The sequence below is a fragment of the Moschus berezovskii genome, chromosome 24, assembly GCF_049115385.1.
Source record: "Moschus berezovskii isolate FMDL1 chromosome 24, NW_MosBer_1.0, whole genome shotgun sequence".
NCBI lineage: Eukaryota > Metazoa > Chordata > Mammalia > Artiodactyla > Moschidae > Moschus > Moschus berezovskii.
The window spans coordinates 10,158,864-10,175,925 of NC_142483.1; the positions used below are offsets into that span (position 1 = coordinate 10,158,864).

Here is a 17,062-nt window from a genome sequence, read left to right on the forward strand (position 1 = left end):
TCTTCAAGGTACTCTTATTTTTTGACATCAAAATTTAGATTTGAAAAGAGTCCAGTCCTAGGCCTGCTCACTTTCTGGAAAATGAGGGGACAGGAATAAATGAGCTAAATCCCCACCCACAAATAAAAACTTTTACAGAAGAGATGAGATTTTCTAAGCATTCAAAAACACAAAGTCTCTATCAGGGATCCAGCACTGAAATGAACATATGTTCCCATCAAAACTCATTTGCAATGCCTCTTACATAAACCCAACTTCAAACTGTAATAGCAGCAAACATGAATGAGAGTCTCAATCTATCACCTCTTGTAAAAGAACCAAGATTGCTTAGGTTTTCCCACACAGAATTCTTTGCTTAAATCCTGCTGTAGTACAGGAAGAGAAATGAAATCTGATTTAAGATAGGGGCAAAAGCACAGATCTACTGGTGCAAACAGACAAAATTCCTCTCTGCTGCAAGCCAGAGACAGCTCTACCTGGCCTTCCCCAGCTCGACCCATCACTGCTCCTTACAGTTTCAGGGCAGCCCTGGGAGGACAAGCAGAAAATACTGCCAACACGTTTACAGCAGCCCAAGATGGCAGTGAGAAGAGAGTCTAAGGATCTCAATGCTATGCTCACCCAATACACGTTTTCCGAGAGTCAAAAGTAGCCAGGAAGAGGGATGAGCCGCACAGCCGTTTCTGAGGAGCAGAATTACTTTCTGTTGTTGGGCTTCAGTTCCACACTGTGTGCAAGTCCTGCCTCTTACAGAATGATGGGCCTCTGTGCGGGACTAGAGCGCAAGCCCTCCGGGCAGTGTAGGACGTGGAGATCCACGGTGAAAGTCTCATTTCTACCTGCCTATTCCCTTCAATTCCCTGCTTAATTAGAGGGTGTTCCAACTCAGGTACATTTGGCACATTTTTGTGAACATTTAGTTCTCATCTACTACATGCAGGTACAAGAAGACACAAAACTACAGTCTCTGCAGGAAAGGGGTTAGGTCTAATCAGAAAAAGAGCTATTCTTAAAAGAGTATATACTGTATTATCATTTTTAATAAGGGCAATAACACCACTGCAGTTCAGAGGGAATAGAGTAATCCCAAAGACAGGAATGTTTTGGGGAGTGTTTCATAAAGGAGGCAGGAAGGACCCGAGTTGGACTTGAGAAAAGAGAAGTGAAACTGAAGGCAAAGGGTATCCCCAAGAGGGGCAAGAGGAAATAGGTTAGCTGGCAACAGGATCTGTGAAAGAAAATATCACACATGGAATGATTACCAAACCATTCGGGTACTGAGGATTAGGACAAACCTGGGAGAGATGGGTTGGGACCAGCTGGGCAACAGCACCAAAAATGCCACATTAGGACATCAAATCTCATCCTACATGCCTGCAGCAGTTTTGACTCATTAAGTCTGTTGCTCATAACAGTTAAAAATGCTGACATTCACAGATTAATCATGTACATACAAAGTTAAAGTAGATGGAAGGTCCGCTATTCTAACATCCCATTTAAAAATGCCCAGCACAGAAGTACTGCTATAAGCTATCTTTGAATAACAAAATAGGCTTAATCAAGCAAGCACCATCTAATACTCCTAAGTATTGACAAGGCAATAAAGCATTAAAAAAAAAAGGCAATAAAAGCTCTTGGCTATTCTGTAACTTTCTTGGGGCAACAGTTCTAACAAAGAGTTAGACCGCAAATGGACTGTAATGGACCCCTCAACCTAAAATTGCAGGCAAAGTTAGAGTAGTTAAGTAGACTAACGAAGAGATCTCTTCTCTTTCTACATCTCAAAGATACCTGAAACAGACTAAGCCTAACTTATGGTTATTTTTCACAGAAAAAAGCAAGCATTTAACCCTGTGGCAGCCTTAACTTTCTAAAGGAAGTGTTAATCAGAAGGGAATTGGGGGGAAGTTAGCTTGAGGCCATTTTGAGAAGCTCCTAATATTTTCGTGTATTCCTTTCTTGTAAAGAACTGCCCAAGGAACTGGTCTCACCAAAATGAAAATTCATTCAAGATTCAAAAAATGGCCCAAGGGAGGGTAATGAAATACCTAAAGACTACTCACTCACTCAACTTCTCTCTCTCCTCACAAGGCAAACAGCAACAGGACACCAGCTGCCTCCAGTTTCAGCATCTTCTCCAAAAGCATCTCCTGACCAAAGGGATAGTTTCTTGCAAAATCAAACATTCTGAGGTGATAAGATCCTGACACAAGCGCACGAAGTATGGTTGTTCACCTTCTTAGTCGTCTCACGCAGGCTTTCTGTATGACCACAGACAGAAGCCTGTGCTGAGAAGCCAAGGGACCACAGGCAAGCAGAAATGTTTTCTGGAGCCCTCAGCACGTTTCCTAGACCTGCACACCTTATGCCGGGTCTCTAACCCTCCTACCCTCACAAAAGAAGGGGGCCTGGAAGTCTGTTTCATTGGGCAAGATACATTTACTCTGTTAAAAGTTAATTTGGCATTCACGAGACAAAAAGAAGTTTCACCTCTTTTGCTGATTCTAACACCCTCTTACAATTCTTTTGTCTCCTTGACTACACTTGGCAGATTATCTTTTTAGGAGATAAAACCAATCAAGTTATCACCAATACTCACTTTCTCCCAGAGCCAAAGAGGAAGCCCTTACCACAACTCCAAAAAGTGGCGATTCAGAACAACAACAAAATATATAAATATCTATGTCCCAAACCAAAATTCGGGCATCAGGGACGTCTGATCAGGCCCTTCAGGAAGAAGCAAACGGTGAGCTCCGAGGAGTCCAGGAGGCAGGACCGGGCACAGGGGCCTTCGCCTGGTCTTAATCACAAGGGCCGCCACACTGGCCGGCCTGCTTGGCGGGGGCTTCCGACTGGCTGACCTAGTCTTAGCCTCAATCGGTCTGAAAGTCACTCGCAGGAGCGACATCTAAGAAAACAGTACGTGTATTTCTCACCTGGGAACAACACAAGACCCCGGAGAGCATCAAGCTGGCACTGGACACGTTTCAGCGCTGCGGGTCAGTGGAGCCCAGGGCTTCAGTCACAGAAACTAGTTTCCCGCTACCCTGCCGGCCAGCCCTCCGGCGCGGGGCTTTCGGACCTCTACCGCGAGGCCGTCCTGCGACCTCGGCAACAGCATCGAGGAGACTTCCCGGGCGGCCGATGAAGACGCTCGAGCGATGCTCAGCCTATGCCCCTGCCCTGCGCGCGCCAGCTCCAACCCCGCGCCCGCCGCCGCCCGCCCCGCGGCGTCAGGCCGGTCTTTCGGCCCGGCTCCTGTCACTCACCGGCCCGGCCCGGGCAGCGGGCGCCCACGGCTCCCCACGGGAGCTGGGCCCCCCGGGCCTCCAGGTTTCGGCCCGCCCCCTGGCAGGCAGCGCAGGTGGCTGAGATCCGCAGGAGCGGCCCCGCACCGGCCGCTCAATCCAGCTCCCGGCGCTGCCCACTAGGTACGGATCAACAACAAGATGGCGGCCAGCCGAGGGGGCGGGGGCCGGGCGTCATAGTAACCAGGACGGCAAAGAACCCGCCCCCAGCTTAGAATACTCCCAATCAACAGCCTTTTTGCCCTACGCCCAGTGTAGTGCCTCCCGATGACAGGTTGGCCATCCAGTCAGTCAGAACCTGCCTCTCGCGGCCCAAGCCGAATGCTTCAGCACGTGACTGTGACGGCACGGGTTGGCGCCTGCGCGCCGTTCCCGGAGTTGCTGGAGGCAGGTTTTGCTAGCTACTCCGGAGGCCGTAGCGCCCTTGGCATCTGTGAGTGCTCACGCCGACAGCGTCTTCTCACGCACGCATGCACACTTAGGGAATGTCTGCTGTATGCTTTTTTTGGTCACTCACCCTGGAAGGCAGGACTTGTCCCTCACTCCTGAGGAAACTGAGGATCAGTGTGGGAAGGCTGGGCCAAGGTTACGCCACCTCTGGAAATGTGAGCACCGAGTTTCGCGCCTCCTCTTACTGGCTCCTATGTATAATGCCCTCTTTCCAGTGGATTCCCTAGCTTTGCCCTTCATCAGCCTTTTGTGCCCCAGCAGTCTCTGGCCTGTTACCCACGTTTGTCCTTCTGCCTGCAGTTCAGTCCCCAGCACAAGCCCTGGCACATAACAGGCACTCTTATTCCTGCCCTGGGGCACCTTGTCTCCAGGTCTTTTAACAACATTTTTTGCCCTGGACTGTTATGGTCTGCCACCGAGCGCAACTTACGATCCTTGGGAAGACTGTTCCCTTGGGCTTGGCATCAAATGTAATCACACAGCCTGACTCACATCAAGTGACCTGACTAGCTAGCTTTGTGACTTTTGAGGCTTGCTTCTTCTATCTGTGGAATAAGGATAAAAACCAAACTCCTTAGAGATGACCGTTTAATGAGCCCTTAGAGCATTCTAAGTGCTCAGGAAAAGTCTGCCCGCAGCTGCTTCCTGTAACATCCTGCTGTCAAGTTGCTGTCCCTGAGGCCAGCTCTAACACCCTCATTTCATTGGAAGCACCATGAAGCATATTTTTCCCACAGAAGGCCTCAACTTCTTCCTCCGCCTGGAGCACTGTAACTGGTTCAGGAAGGGAGGTCCTCAGCTACTTTGAAAGTGAAAGTGACTCAGTCATGTCCGACTCTTTGTGACCCCAAGGAATTCTCCAGGCCAGAATACTGGAGAGGGTAGCCTTTTCCTTCACCAGGGGATCTTCCCAACCTGGGGATCGAACCCAGGTCTCCGGCATTGCAGGCAGATTCTTTACCAACTGAGCCACAAGGGAAGCTACTCTGAGAAGGTTCAGATCCATAAACTTGACAGAGGGAAGAAGACTGAGAGAACTTGAAGACACCACAGTTAAGATAGCCTCCACTGAGACAGCAGGTCTTCTGAGAGAGCTGGCAACATCCTGAGACTTGATGCCAGGCTGGGTATGGGGAGTGGGCTAGCACTTCCCCCCAACAGAACCCACCCTCCTGCAGGCTGCTGTGGGCCACTCGGCCACGTGCAGCACAGGGAGGACAGAGGGCCCATGAGCCAAAGAGATCAACAGGATATGGGAACACCTGCTCAAAAGAGGGCTATTCTCTATTCCTCCATGGCCACCCATGCCACAGGGTGCTCAAGTCTACACCAACCCTCACTTCAATGCAAAAGCTCCAGATGCAAGAAAACCTCCACATACAGTCCGCAAACTGCCCTGGAAGTTGGTGGGGTTCCTGGGCCCTCCCCATCTGCTAGAGTAGGTGTCCTCTGAGGGGAGAGGCCAACTGCAGGCCCCCTCAGTCATTGACGAGGATAACAGTGTCTTACCTCTGCAGAACATTTATCACAGTCAGCACTGTACAATGTCTTCTTGAAAGAAAAAATAACCGTGTTCCCACAAGACAGGGCATCCTTCAAGTGAGAACAAGGAAGCACAGATCTCAGAGCTTCTCCCACATGTAGGTTACTAGGCAAGGACTCTTCTGTTGGTAATTTTGTTTATTATTGAATCAGCTTGAAAACACATGATCCTGTGAAGAAGAAATTCTGCAAATATGATGCAGTTCTTGGGTCTCAGAGCCAGCGCCGGGCTCCCGTGTGCGTGTTAAACAGGTAATCTCTGCCTGTACCTGAGCTCGGATGGTCAAGGGAGAGAGAGAGGGCCCTGCTGGCTTTGGCAGCATTGCCTCCCTCCCATAAGGACAGGGAAAGATATTCCAGGACGCTTGGTATGACCCACCCACTCCCTCCTGCTTGATCTGGCTTTCTCAGCAAATCATTTGAGGTCTGGCTCAGATTCGCAGGAAGCATCCATGAGTCCCCGAAACTTGACATCAGCTCCCCTGAGCCCTGTGCCAGATTACTCTACCATAATTCATGATGACAGTGGATCATTTGGGGCCCTCTTCCCTTACAACTTTCCCCCCATTTCCCCCTGGAGGCAGGAACCAGATCAGGGTCCCAGGTGTTTGGGAAACATTGGCTGAAAGATGAGTAGGGGTGAGAAGAGACCCCATTCAGAGAAAGAGTAGACAGTGGATGTCTGGTGGTAGGCAGAGATATTGAGATGAGGTCTGGAGAGAAAGTGGGCCCAAGTGGAGAATGGTTTGGAAAAAGGGGAACTCACGGGAGTCCTGGGCTCTGCCATCAAAATGCTGCTGAGGGGAAGAATGAGGAGGGTGTAACGAGGTGAACCCTGCACATGGGGAACAGGTGGAGGCTTGCCCCCAAAAAGGGTCAAGAACCCACCTGCTTCCTGCATCCTGATGGTGCTGGTATGGACCCTCCCACAGGGACAGCCAGCCATGGGAAGGGGCAGGCTTGGCAGGGAGCACTCAGCAGCAGCCTCAGTGCCCACTGCACAGGATGACAGGTTGACATACCAGGCTTATGACACTGCTGGGGGCCTGGGGTGTCTTCATCCTTGGGGCCTCCATGAACCCTTCAATGGATCCCTTAGTTCCCTGGACACTGGGGCAAAGTAAGAGCAGAAGTACAGGATAGGGCTCTGAGCCTCAGCCTGAGTTTCAGAGATGGGCTTCCAGGCATAGAAGTGGGCAAAGGAAGCTTACCTGTTTAGCAGTCGAGCTTGGGTGGGTTTGCTTGGTGTCTGTAGCACCTGGATCAACCTAAAATGCCAGGCAGAGACCAAGCAGTGAGAACAGCAGACCTGCTGGCTCCAGGAATCAGCACCATTCACCTGCCACTCTTACAGGAGACAGCCTGTGTCCGTATGCACTGGCCACGCTGTTATTCCCATCTTCCCCTGGGTTCAGTCCTGTGCTCCTGAGAAACTCGGTGTCTTAGGGGAAGGTCATGTTTCAGGTGGAAAGCAGGGCTCAGGGATAGGGGTAAATACCCAATGCACGACAGACTCAAGAGTCTAAATCCCTTGACCTTATCCACACCCAAAGGAGACAACTTTCTCCCAGTGTCTCTCTGCCTCTAAGCTGATGACCCCCGGAAGGAGGGCAGTCCTCCTTAATATCATTCTGTCTGCTCATCAGCTTGGGCAGTCTTGGGTAGGACCAGCTGTCACAGATGCGAGGGCTGGGGGGGAGGCAAGCAGCACAGGGATAGGAACCCTACCCCCGCAGGAGCCAGCTGAGGAGCCAGCCCAAACCCAGGAGGAGAAGGGCACTGGTCACTGTCAGCACCACCACAAACCAGGGCTCCGGCTGCCAGAAAACCTCCGTGTCTGTCACAAGCAGGGGTGTCATCCTTGAAGGCACCTGAAATAGGGCCACAGCTTCACCACTGTCCTGCCAAACGCCCCAATCATCCAACCTTCAAACCCCTCCAAGGGCTGGGCCACCCCACACCCCAGGTTTCTCCTCTGTATTGCCAGGCTCTTTGCACTCAGCACTTTCCTCTGAAACGCCTTCCCCAATTGTTCCAGCTCAAAAATTATATCTTTTCTGCCTGCCCAGCAAGGGCCTGAGGACCCCCCTCACTGTGGTTCTGTGGATGCTGGTGGCCCCTGTGCTGGTCTTCCAAGGCACTATATGCACAGTAACAGTGGCCGTGGTGCTGAGGTGGGGGGTGGAGGGGCCTGCGTCGGCCACACGGATCGACAGCTCATACGTATGGGGCTGCTCTGGCCAGGGGGCGCCCGACATGAGGCCGCTGTGCACTAGGACAGCTCCTCGCAGGCTGAACCGGCTCTGACTATTCCCTGAAAAACAGAGTGGGAGAAGAAGGGGACCATGGTGGCCTTGGCCTGTCCCTACCCAGCAGCCTGGGGGTCCCCCATGGCCCTCACCTCCCACAATTCTGTAGGAGAAGGCCAGGCGCTGGGGCTCCTGGGGCACCCGACACGACACTGTGGTCACCTCCAAACTACGGCCCAGGTGAGCGTAGATGGTGAGTTCCTGAAATGGGGGCTCACACTCGGGGGCATGGTCGTTCACATCCTGCCGGAAGACAGTCAGATCACCCACCCACAAACCCCAAGTCCAGCCCCTCAGCCTCCTCCCACCACAACCAGAATCTCGGTGTCGGCCAACAGGTTCCAGAACTTTCCACAACAAGGCCCCAACCCTCTCCAGCCAACCAGTAGAGGAAACTGAAAGTGAAGTCGTTCAGTCATGTCCAACTCTTTGCAACCCTGTGGACTGTGTCCATGGGATTTTCCAGGCAAGAGTACTGGAGTGAGTTGCCATTTCCTTCTCCAGGGGATCTTCCCTACCCAGGGATCGAACCCGGGTCTCCCACATTATAGGCAGATGCTTTACCGTCTAAGCCACCAGTGAAGTCAGAGGAAACTGAAGCAGAGAGGATAAGCAGAGTACCCGAGGGAGGAGATGACCTCTTTCCAATTCTTTCTGAAGCTTCGGGGCTCATTTACCTCAACCTCAATGGTGATGGTGCAGGAGCCCGAACGGTGGCAGGTGGGGTCCTGGTCTTGCCTATGGTCAGTCAGCAGGACAGTGAGCCTGTACAACTTCTGCAGCTCATAGTCCAAAGGCCCCAGGAGGCGAACCTCCCCTAGAAGAGGGGGCCACAGCCTCAGCTCGCAGAGCCAACCCTGGCTCCACCCTCTCCACCCAGCCCTGGGGTGGGAGTACCGTTGAGACGGTCCACAGCAAAGGGGGCGGACCCGCCCGAGATGGAGAACTCAATGCTGTCGTGTGGGTAATCCAGGTCTGTGCCCACCACAGAGCCCAGCAGGGTGTGGGGCCCTGCATCCTCACGAACCCGGAATGTGCGTGAGACACAGGTTGGGGAGAACTCGTTGACAGGTGTCACCATCACCAGCACAGGCACCTCAGCTGGAAGCCATTTGGAAGTCAGAGAGCTGGCCTGGTTGGCCCGGCCCAGCCCTGGCGGTCAGAGGAGGGAGAGGCTCTGGAGGGAGGGGGGCAGTAGCTCACTCAGGGGTTTTTAGTGGACACAACCCTGCCCTATTGGTTTCTGAGGGAGGAGAGATGACGCCATCCTGAAGACAGGAAGAGGGGCACAGAAAAGCCCTGTCCTGAATGTCCAGGACTGGGCGTGGTCACTCACTGGTCATCAGAGGCTGACCACTGTCAAGCACCAGGATGGAAGCTATATGCTGCAAGCAGGTGCCAGGAGCATCACAGTCCAGTGTGTCATTCACCTAGCCAGAGGGGCAGGAGAGTGAGGCGCAGCCAAGGCCTAGCAGAGCCTTGAGCCCACTGGGCTGCCTCAGGCCAGGTTGTTCTCACAGAGCCTACCCTGACCCTCCGGTAAAGCGGGTTGGCTGCAACACCATACCCTTCACCCTCATGGTCTCCACTCCCACGGGACCATGGGGCCACCCACTTCCCGTCCAAGCACCCTACACGTCGGTCTAAGGGTGGGGTCTGGGTACCTCCAGGACTCTGTCTCGCAGGTAGAGGCTGGAAGCGCTGGCAGGGCTGTGGAACAGCAGTTGGTAGTCCAGGGTGGAGCCAGGAGAGTCCGGGTCAGTGCAAGTGAAGGTATTCAGCACGGCGCCCACGGGCGTGGTCTCGGGGATCTGAGTCCTGGGAGCAGAGGGCGGGCGGCAGGGCGGGGCTGGGCCGCGAACCCTGTCTCTCACCCAACAGCCAAGGTAAGACTCCCAAATACTCACACCAGCAGCGCTGGGAGGCAGCGCGGAGGCCAGCGGTTGACCGACTGCACGTCCACCCGGAAATCAAGCTCGGCGCTGTCCCGCGGCTGGAGTCGCTCGAAGGCCTTCACCCGCAGCCTAGTGACCGCGGCGTCCGGGGCTTGCGCCAGGTCCAGGGCCGCGGTGGTCCGGACCACGCCGTCCACTGGGCGGGGTGAGAGGGCGGGCGACGCCCCCAGGTCAGTCCCGTTCCCACCTTCCCACCTCTCCACGCCCACCTCCCAGGGCGCAGAGACAGACCACCTGGCTGCCGCCTCCAAGGCTCGTCTCTAACTCCGGGCCCCCAAAACGCGACCTCGCCCCAGGTTCTGCCTCGGCTCCAGGCATTGCGGATCACTTCGAGAGCAGCCGCAGAGGCATCCCCTTAACCGCCCTCCACGCCCCTCACCGCGTCCGATGGAAAAGAGCCGGCAGGGCACCGGGGAGACGATTTCGTAGCGCACGTCGAAGCCCCGGGCGTGGACCTGAGCCACCTTACTTCCGGGAATCAGGTTTTCGGGAATGGTGATGTTCTGGGCTTGCTGCCTGGACCAAAATGGGAGCACTGGCTCCTACCTGCTCCCGGCAGGGTCTGCAGGCCCCTCCCTTGGGTCTTCCCTGGTACAGCAGCCAGCTGGGGATGCTCCTGCAGCCCTACACCTTAACCCTACTCCCAAGTCCCTGGGGCTGCGTCCTGTCTTTCCCACTGTCCCCAGGGTAGGGGAGCCTTACGGGAAAGAGACCTGACTGGAGGGAGCAGGCAAAACTTTCACCGTCAGCATTCCACGGCAGCTTCGGCCTTGTCCAAAGGTCACCAGGATCTGAAGCTGGAAGACCTGCCATGCACACAAAACGAGAAGGGAACAACGATGTGTGTCTCCCTGTATGTGTGTGCCCAGCCTCCCTCAGGACCTCCATAAGGAGCCCCACACTCACTCCGCCCCATGACCTGTCACTCTGCTGACAGATATTCCTTTGTGTCTTACTCTTCTGGGTCATAAGTCCTTCTCTTTGGATGCACACATCCCCAAATGAGTAATATCTGAATCATTCACAACGTGAATTAGCATCGTAGAGTTGCCGAGAGCCAGTCACTAAGATGTGGAAGCTTTAAAGAAGGAACTTCTCTAGCCTCCTTCAGACTACTCGCCGCTGTTCTCAGAGTTTTCACTTCTTGTGTGACTGCTCAGAACTTTCTCCTTTCTGTAAGGGGCACTGTGGGCTCCTGGAGCCAGGGATCCCTCTTCTTTCTAGAGCTCCAGAGCCCAGCACGGAACCAAGCCAAGGTGGGAGGACAGCCAGCATGGGGCAGCAGGTATGGGCTATGTCTGGGAAAGGCAACATGATTGATGAGGCCAGGAACAAACAATCCTCCATGAGGTAATGACTCTGTCCACTTTACGCCCAGTTCATGAATATCACCAGGACCCCAATCGTGCTCACCTTTTGAGCCTGGCCTTTGAGTCCCTGGGATGGTGCCCACAGCTGACCCTGCCCATCGATGGAGAAAGGTCCAGGGAAGTATGGAGGGTCCTGGGCACTGGTGATGTTCATCTGACAGGAAAGAGATGCTGGAGGCCCCCTTCCCTACCACAGTGCCCCCAAGCAACCCTGTCAAAATCCCCCAAGAACCCAACAGGTATCTGCCCACTCTCAAATCTCCTGTACTCTGCCACTGCCATTTACTCTAGCCTGGGCTCCCTTGGCCCTGATCCAAAATCGTCTCTGCTTTTAAACTATTCAGTTTTTAAAATACATTTCTTTTGGGGATTGCAAAAATGATACAGAATTTTTTTTTTTTTTTGGAGAATTTAGAACACAGAAGAAGTTTAAAGAACCCAACCCCTGAGAGGTCCCCATGGGAACAGTCATAGTCATTGGGGGTTGGGAGCCCTCAGTGGCTCTCTCCAAGAACATGTATCCCGCAGAGGCTCAGTTATAGACTAAAGAGTCCTTCTGCAGACTATTCTTGGCCAGGCAGGGGCTGGCCTTGGTCTTCCCATCTCCCTCCATCCTAGCCCCCCCCACCAACTGCCCACATGCAGGCCTCACCTGGGCTCCCTGGCCTGGGAGCAGCAGAGTGTACAGCGGGGTCCCAGGTGTGACAGTTTCTCGAACCTGAATAATTTCCCCAGCTGGCCAGAGGGGAGGTAAGGGAGGTTCAGGCCATGACTGCCCACTGCTCCCCCCACCCCCCGCCTGCTGCCTCTGGCCTTACCTGGGCTGGCAAATCGACCAGCACACTGGTCACGATTAGGGTCCCGCTGAACATCCACAGAAAGCCGACCCTCTGTCACTTGGTTGCCACATGTGAACCTCAGCTGCAGCTCATAGTGGTTCACTGTCAGGGCATCCAGCCGGGCCGAGCTGCTCAAGGTCATCTGTGGCAGGTGGGCAGTGCCATGTGGGGCCTAGGATCTCCATCCCCCGGCACCACCTCTAGGGGCTTCCCTGGTGGCTCAGATGGTAAAGAATCTGCCTGCAGTGCAGGAGACCCAGGTTCAATCCCTGGGTCGGGAAGATCCCTGGAGAAGGGAATGGCAACCCATTCCAGTATTCTTGCCTGGAGAATTCCATGGACAGAGGAGCCTGGCGGGCTACAGTCCATGGGGTTGCAGAGTTGGACATGACTGAGCAACTAACACCATCACTTTCACACCACTTCTGACTTTGTGAATTTAGAATCTGCCCTTCCCCCACTGTTCCCAGCTGTGCCCATGACCCTACCTTGCCCACATAGATCCCCTGCCACCTGGTCAGGCTAGGTGGGTTAAAGAAGGTGGTGGGTGGCTGTACATGGAGCAACTCCAGGGTTGGTATGAATGAAGAGCAGTTGAAGGAGAAAGACTGAAGGGTGGCACCAGGTCCCTGGCTCTCAGAGACATCTATGAACCAGGACAGGCAGTAGAGTTCTGTGAAGAAGAGACAATTCAGGCTAGAGACCCCCATGCTCATGGAACCAGGTACACAGAGTCCTTTCTTCTGCTTTGGGGCCTGGCCACATCTTGGAGACAAGCAGCCAAAGTCTTCCCTTGTCCTCCACATCCAACCACGGATCGGCTCATTTCACAGACTGGGGCTAGGTACTGTCTTTCCCACTGTCCCCAGGAGAAGGGACAGTGGGAACTTGGGCGAGGAAGCAGCTAAGATAATGAATGAGAGTCAGGGGTTCAGATCTTTGCCCTTTCCTGGCTCCCCCCAACTCCTGTCCTCCATGGTAGCTTATCTGAGGGGGAGTAGGACTCCACTGTGGACTCAGGGTGAGAAGTGGAGTTCCCCCACCCACCAGCTCCTCACCAGAGACAACCAGAGCAAGAAGCAGCACCAGGGGCCTGTGCACCATAGTGGCCTGAAGACACAACAGCAGAGGAGACTCCAGAAGGGCAGACGTGTTTTGTCAGGGCCACCCTGTTGCCAGGGCTGTTGTTCAAACACAGGACTTCTTGGCACCCAAGATTCTGGCCCCACCCAGCCCCTGGTGACTGAGCTCTGGAAGCTATAGGTTATGAAGAAGCCTGGAAAACTCCATTTTTTCACTGCTCCCAATGGATTTCCCTGTTTATCACTACCACGCGAAGGAGATGTAAGGGGAGAAAGACCAAGCTTCAGATAGGAAAACTAAGGCTCAAGGAAGTCTTGGTCATGCAGTTCTTGGAGACAGAGTACGCACAGCAACCAGGAAAAGTGGGCCGAGGGCCTGCTACCCCACAAAGCCTGAACTCCAGCTGCTCACCCCCATCAGAACATTATCTGCCTGTGAAATCTGAGCCCAAGCATCAACAAAATCTCTCAAAATCTGTCTACATTCAACAGACAAAAGGTATCCTTGGTGATAGAAATAAAAATGGTGGTTACTTTGGGGCATAGCAATTGGAGGGGACAAAAGGTGTCCTCCTCGAGTGGCTGGTGATATTCTCTATCTTGATCTGGGTGACACAGGTGTCTACAGATTTTAACATGTATAGAACCATACCGTTAAGAGCTGTCCGTTCATCTTATTTACAATCATATGACAATTTTTAAAAGGTTGTCTTCACATGCTTTCTCCAGCTCTTCGCCTCTCTCTTTTCTACCCACTGTTTGAGCCTATTCTTCTCCCCATAAAAATGCCCTTGTCAGGGTCCTGAGAGACCTGCCAACTGTCCAGCAATTTATGCTCTATTCTCACCTCTTCGGCAAGCATTTGATGCTTGCTCTCCTTAGCCCCTGAGTGCCCACACTCTCTTAGTTTCCTCCCACCTCCCTGGCAGCTCCTGCTCAGCTCCTTTGCTGGTTCTTCTTCATCTTCCCTACCTCCACTCAGTGGAGTGTTCCAGGGTTCGTTCCTGTCCGCTGCCATCCTCTGTCCATATGTCCAGAAATGGCCATTTGATTTTCTTCTCCAAGACCACTCTTTTCCAGTCTTGCTTGGTTGATTCGTGCCAGTTCCATGCAATCAGTAGTTCAGCCCGGAAGTCTAGGAGTCATGTTTCACGCTTCTCCTTGTCTTCCCATACTCATGTACCAGCAAGGCTTGATTTTAACTCCAAAACATACCTCAAAGTATGCTGAGGTATGTTTGCACTAGACCTACCCAGATCCAGGCTGTCCCTTCCCTTGATGAATGAGGCAGGAGCCTTCACTCAGACTACAGAGTGGTTCTCCCAAAGCAGCGATTATCTAAACAGCAGCTAGCCCAGGTCGTTCCCCGCTCAAAAGCCCTCTAGCGCTCCCCACCATACCCAAAACAAAACCCTTTATTCCCTTCTAAAACTGCTAGGAGCCTGGTTTTGCTGACCTCTTCAAGTTCCCCCCCACCCCCAACTACCACCATCAGAAACATCTAGGCCTTCCCTGATATTTCCCTGTCTACTGACTTATCTAGTTTGTCTCCAGTTAGTCTGTGTCCTTGAACCTAGCTCTAGCCACCTCAGGGAACGGGCTCTAATCCTTTGGTCAAAGAACCCCCTGCGGTAACCCCCTGCGGTAACCCCCTGCATTCACTCAGCCCGCCTGTAGTCCGGAATAGACAGGATGCGGGTGTTGGGAATCCCCACGAGAGGGCAGCCCTGCTTAGCGCTGCCCAGGCGAGAGACAAGGGAGTGGGAGGCTGGGCCTTGGCCGGGGCTCCTCCCCAGTGCTGCAGGGAGGTTCTGCGCTCCATGAGTCCTCAGAGGGGCCGGACCCCTCCCATGACTTCCAGGGACTGTGGAGGCCGGCTCTAGGAGCGGATTCAGTGAGTCAGACGACGAGTGGGACACAGCACTGCCGAACCCGACGATTGGGCCCGATCTACCTGCTCAAGGGCGCAGCCGCGGTACCCGTGCGCTCCAGGGACCCCTGCGGGAGGGAACCACAACTTTTCCCTGGGAAAAATAGGGAAACCGAGTCTACCACAGGGTGCGACTTGTCCTGGGAGTCAGCTCTACGGCCCTGGACTACGGGGACTCCCGGGCCGGATCCCGCCGGGTTTCCAGCTACAGTCCCGCCCTTCCCCATAAGAGATTCTTCTAGGTAGTGGGTAGTGGGCGTCAGGCTCGCCCACCCTGCAGGGCCCCGGGGGTGGAGCCACTCCAGCCCCGCCCCAGCCCCATTGGCTGAGGAGCCAGGGGCGGGGCGGGGCCGCCAGATGTTGGGGCGGCGGCGGCGGCGGCGGCGGCGGCGGCGGCGGCAAGAGCTGCCTAGAGGGAGGAGCCGCGGAGCCAGGCGGAGGGCGAGGGCGCCGCTGGCCGGCCCGCCGGGCCCTCTCCGCACCGCTCTCGCTGGAGTTCGAAGAGGAACTGGCAGGGCTGGAGGGAGCTTCTGCACGGACATGCAGAGCGCTCGGCTTGACAGTTTCCTGGGCCAGCTGCGCTGGGAACTGGTGAGGCTTGGGGGCGGGCGTGGCTCGTGAGGACGTGTGTGGGGTGCTCTGCTGCCTTCCTACCCGAACGACACTCGGATTGGGGGGAGCTGTCCCGAGTGCCCATCCAAGACAGGATGGGGGCGGGGCGGCGTAGATGGCCCAGATGGCCCGCGTCGGGTTTCGGACGATTGGGAGCTGCGCTGGGCATCAAGTAACAGCCGCCCAGCTGGCCGTGCTGCTGGCGCAGCGGAGGAAGTTGGGGGGGAGAAACTTCTTGTGGGGCGGAACAGGGGGTTTTAAGGAACTGAAAAGGTGGTGGCGCTACTACCGATGCCCCCTTATTCCAGGCTGGCCTGTACCTCTTGTCTTCCTGGAAAGTGCTCTTTTCTTCTCTCAAAGAGGCTGCGGGCTTTGGGGAGCTGAATCCCTCAAGAGGCACAGGATGCCCCCCCCAGCCCTGAGCAAGACCTACTTCCCCATGCAGGCCCACAACCCTGCCTCCCGCCCTGGTGGCGGGTACCAACTTGCCCGGCTCTGCGTGCTGCAGCCTGCCGGACTGCCACCAGGTCGGCCGATGGGAGCCACACGAGCTTCGTGTGCCAGCGCCCCATGCCGACCCGGTGCCCGCTAGAGGCCTTGCTGCTGAGGCCTGCAGGCCTGTCCAGCCCTCCTGGGCCTTCTGTTTTGGAACTGGCAGGTCGGAGTGACCAGCACTGCTCCTACCACTTCTGCCCTCTCTTCTTCCACAGCTGTGTGGCCGGGACACCGGCTCACCCCCAATGCCTGGTCCCCTTCCGCCACCCCCCAAACACCGCCCAGGCGTGCGGCTCAAGCACCAGCTCGGGGCGTCGGATGCGTTGGAAGAGGACTCGGTCTGTGGTGTGGAGGAAGAGGAGGACGAAGTAAGGGTGACAGGAGACAGGAGTGCAGCCTTGGGGGGCCCCAGGGAGCACGGCCTGGACTGGGACTCCGGCTTCTCAGAGGTGTCGGGCAGCACATGGAGAGAGGAAGAGCTGCCCGTACCCCAGCACCCAGCACCCTCGGCACGGCCCCCCCGGAGACAGCGCCTCTCAACCAGTGGTGTCGCCCAGCCTGGCGGAGCGCCCGCGGCCCGGGTACCACCTGTCCACAGACCACGGCCCAAGTCCACCCCAGATGCCTGCCTGGAGCACTGGCGGGGGCTGGAAGCCGAGGACTGGACCACGGCCCTGCTCAGCAGGGGTCGTAGTCGCCAGCCTCTGGTGCTGGGGGACAACTGCTTTGCGGACTTGGTGCACAACTGGATGGAGCTGCCCGAGGCAGCGGGTGAGGGGGACAACGGGGGTGGGCCCCGTGTCCGTGCTCGGCCCCCCCAGTTCCTGCTGGGCCTCTCTGAGCAGCTGCGGCGCCAGCTGGCCAGGGCGCGCCGGGCAGCGCTGGCAGGAAAGCGACTGTCATGCCCACCTCGCCCAGAACCCGAACTACCTGCGGATGTCTCACGCTTTGCAGCCCTCATGAGTTGCCGCAGTCGGCAGCCCATCATTTGCAATGATGTTGTCAGCTACCTCTGACCTTGCCCTCCAGCCTGGGTCAATAAAGGCCTTTCTCTGGACAGTCCTGGTTCTGTACCCCCAGAGGCTCCAGGAGGCAGCGCCAGCCCTGCAAGGCACAACTCAGGCAGGCGAATTGAAAGAGCCTTTTCCCTCCCCTGCAGGGGTCCTTGTT

General features: G+C 55.3%; 3 protein-coding genes across 11 annotated transcripts in view; 1 reads left to right on the forward strand and 2 right to left on the reverse strand.

The window, feature by feature from the left end:
- The window catches only part of IP6K1 (inositol hexakisphosphate kinase 1), a 38,058-nt gene extending 34,595 nt beyond the window's left edge, over nucleotides 1-3,463 (reverse strand). For 2 of the 4 annotated variants that reach the window (XM_088831668.1, XM_055413846.2), the window contains exon 1: nucleotides 3,270-3,463. The gene's annotated coding sequence lies outside the window, so the exon portion shown is untranslated. Of the gene's footprint in view, nucleotides 1-2,063; nucleotides 2,441-2,936; nucleotides 3,240-3,269 lie in introns of those variants that run through there. The other 2 variants (XM_055413847.2, XM_088831667.1) reach the window with 2 other exon arrangements.
- Nucleotides 3,464-5,431: 1,968 nt separating this feature from the next.
- Nucleotides 5,432-12,945, reverse strand: CDHR4 (cadherin related family member 4). 5 transcript variants are annotated; one of them, XM_055413346.2, is made up of 19 exons: nucleotides 12,832-12,945; nucleotides 12,262-12,446; nucleotides 11,753-11,915; nucleotides 11,587-11,669; nucleotides 10,978-11,088; nucleotides 10,267-10,370; nucleotides 9,944-10,080; nucleotides 9,517-9,700; nucleotides 9,274-9,427; nucleotides 8,946-9,039; nucleotides 8,507-8,710; nucleotides 8,287-8,426; nucleotides 7,702-7,852; nucleotides 7,394-7,614; nucleotides 7,029-7,171; nucleotides 6,512-6,568; nucleotides 6,323-6,410; nucleotides 6,067-6,094; nucleotides 5,432-5,569 (listed from the first exon to the last, which is right to left on the reverse strand). In XM_055413346.2, exons 1-19 carry the CDS (start codon nucleotides 12,875-12,877, stop codon nucleotides 5,514-5,516), a joined length of 2,349 nt encoding a protein of 782 aa, XP_055269321.2. In that variant the 5' UTR covers nucleotides 12,878-12,945; the 3' UTR covers nucleotides 5,432-5,513. The 5 variants fall into 5 exon arrangements, with proteins under 5 accessions (XP_055269321.2, XP_055269320.2, XP_088687724.1 ...); XM_055413345.2 differs by having other exon boundaries at nucleotides 6,067-6,097; XM_088831598.1 differs by lacking the exon at nucleotides 6,067-6,094 and having other exon boundaries at nucleotides 5,450-5,569.
- INKA1 (inka box actin regulator 1) lies at nucleotides 12,749-16,949 on the forward strand. 2 transcript variants are annotated; one of them, XM_088831599.1, is made up of 3 exons: nucleotides 12,749-12,948; nucleotides 14,713-14,836; nucleotides 16,108-16,949. In XM_088831599.1, exons 1-3 carry the CDS (start codon nucleotides 12,749-12,751, stop codon nucleotides 16,906-16,908), a joined length of 1,125 nt encoding a protein of 374 aa, XP_088687725.1. In that variant the 3' UTR covers nucleotides 16,909-16,949. The 2 variants fall into 2 exon arrangements, with proteins under 2 accessions (XP_088687725.1, XP_055269323.2); XM_055413348.2 differs by lacking the exons at nucleotides 12,749-12,948; nucleotides 14,713-14,836 and adding an exon at nucleotides 15,123-15,376.
- Nucleotides 16,950-17,062: the final 113 nt, after the last annotated feature.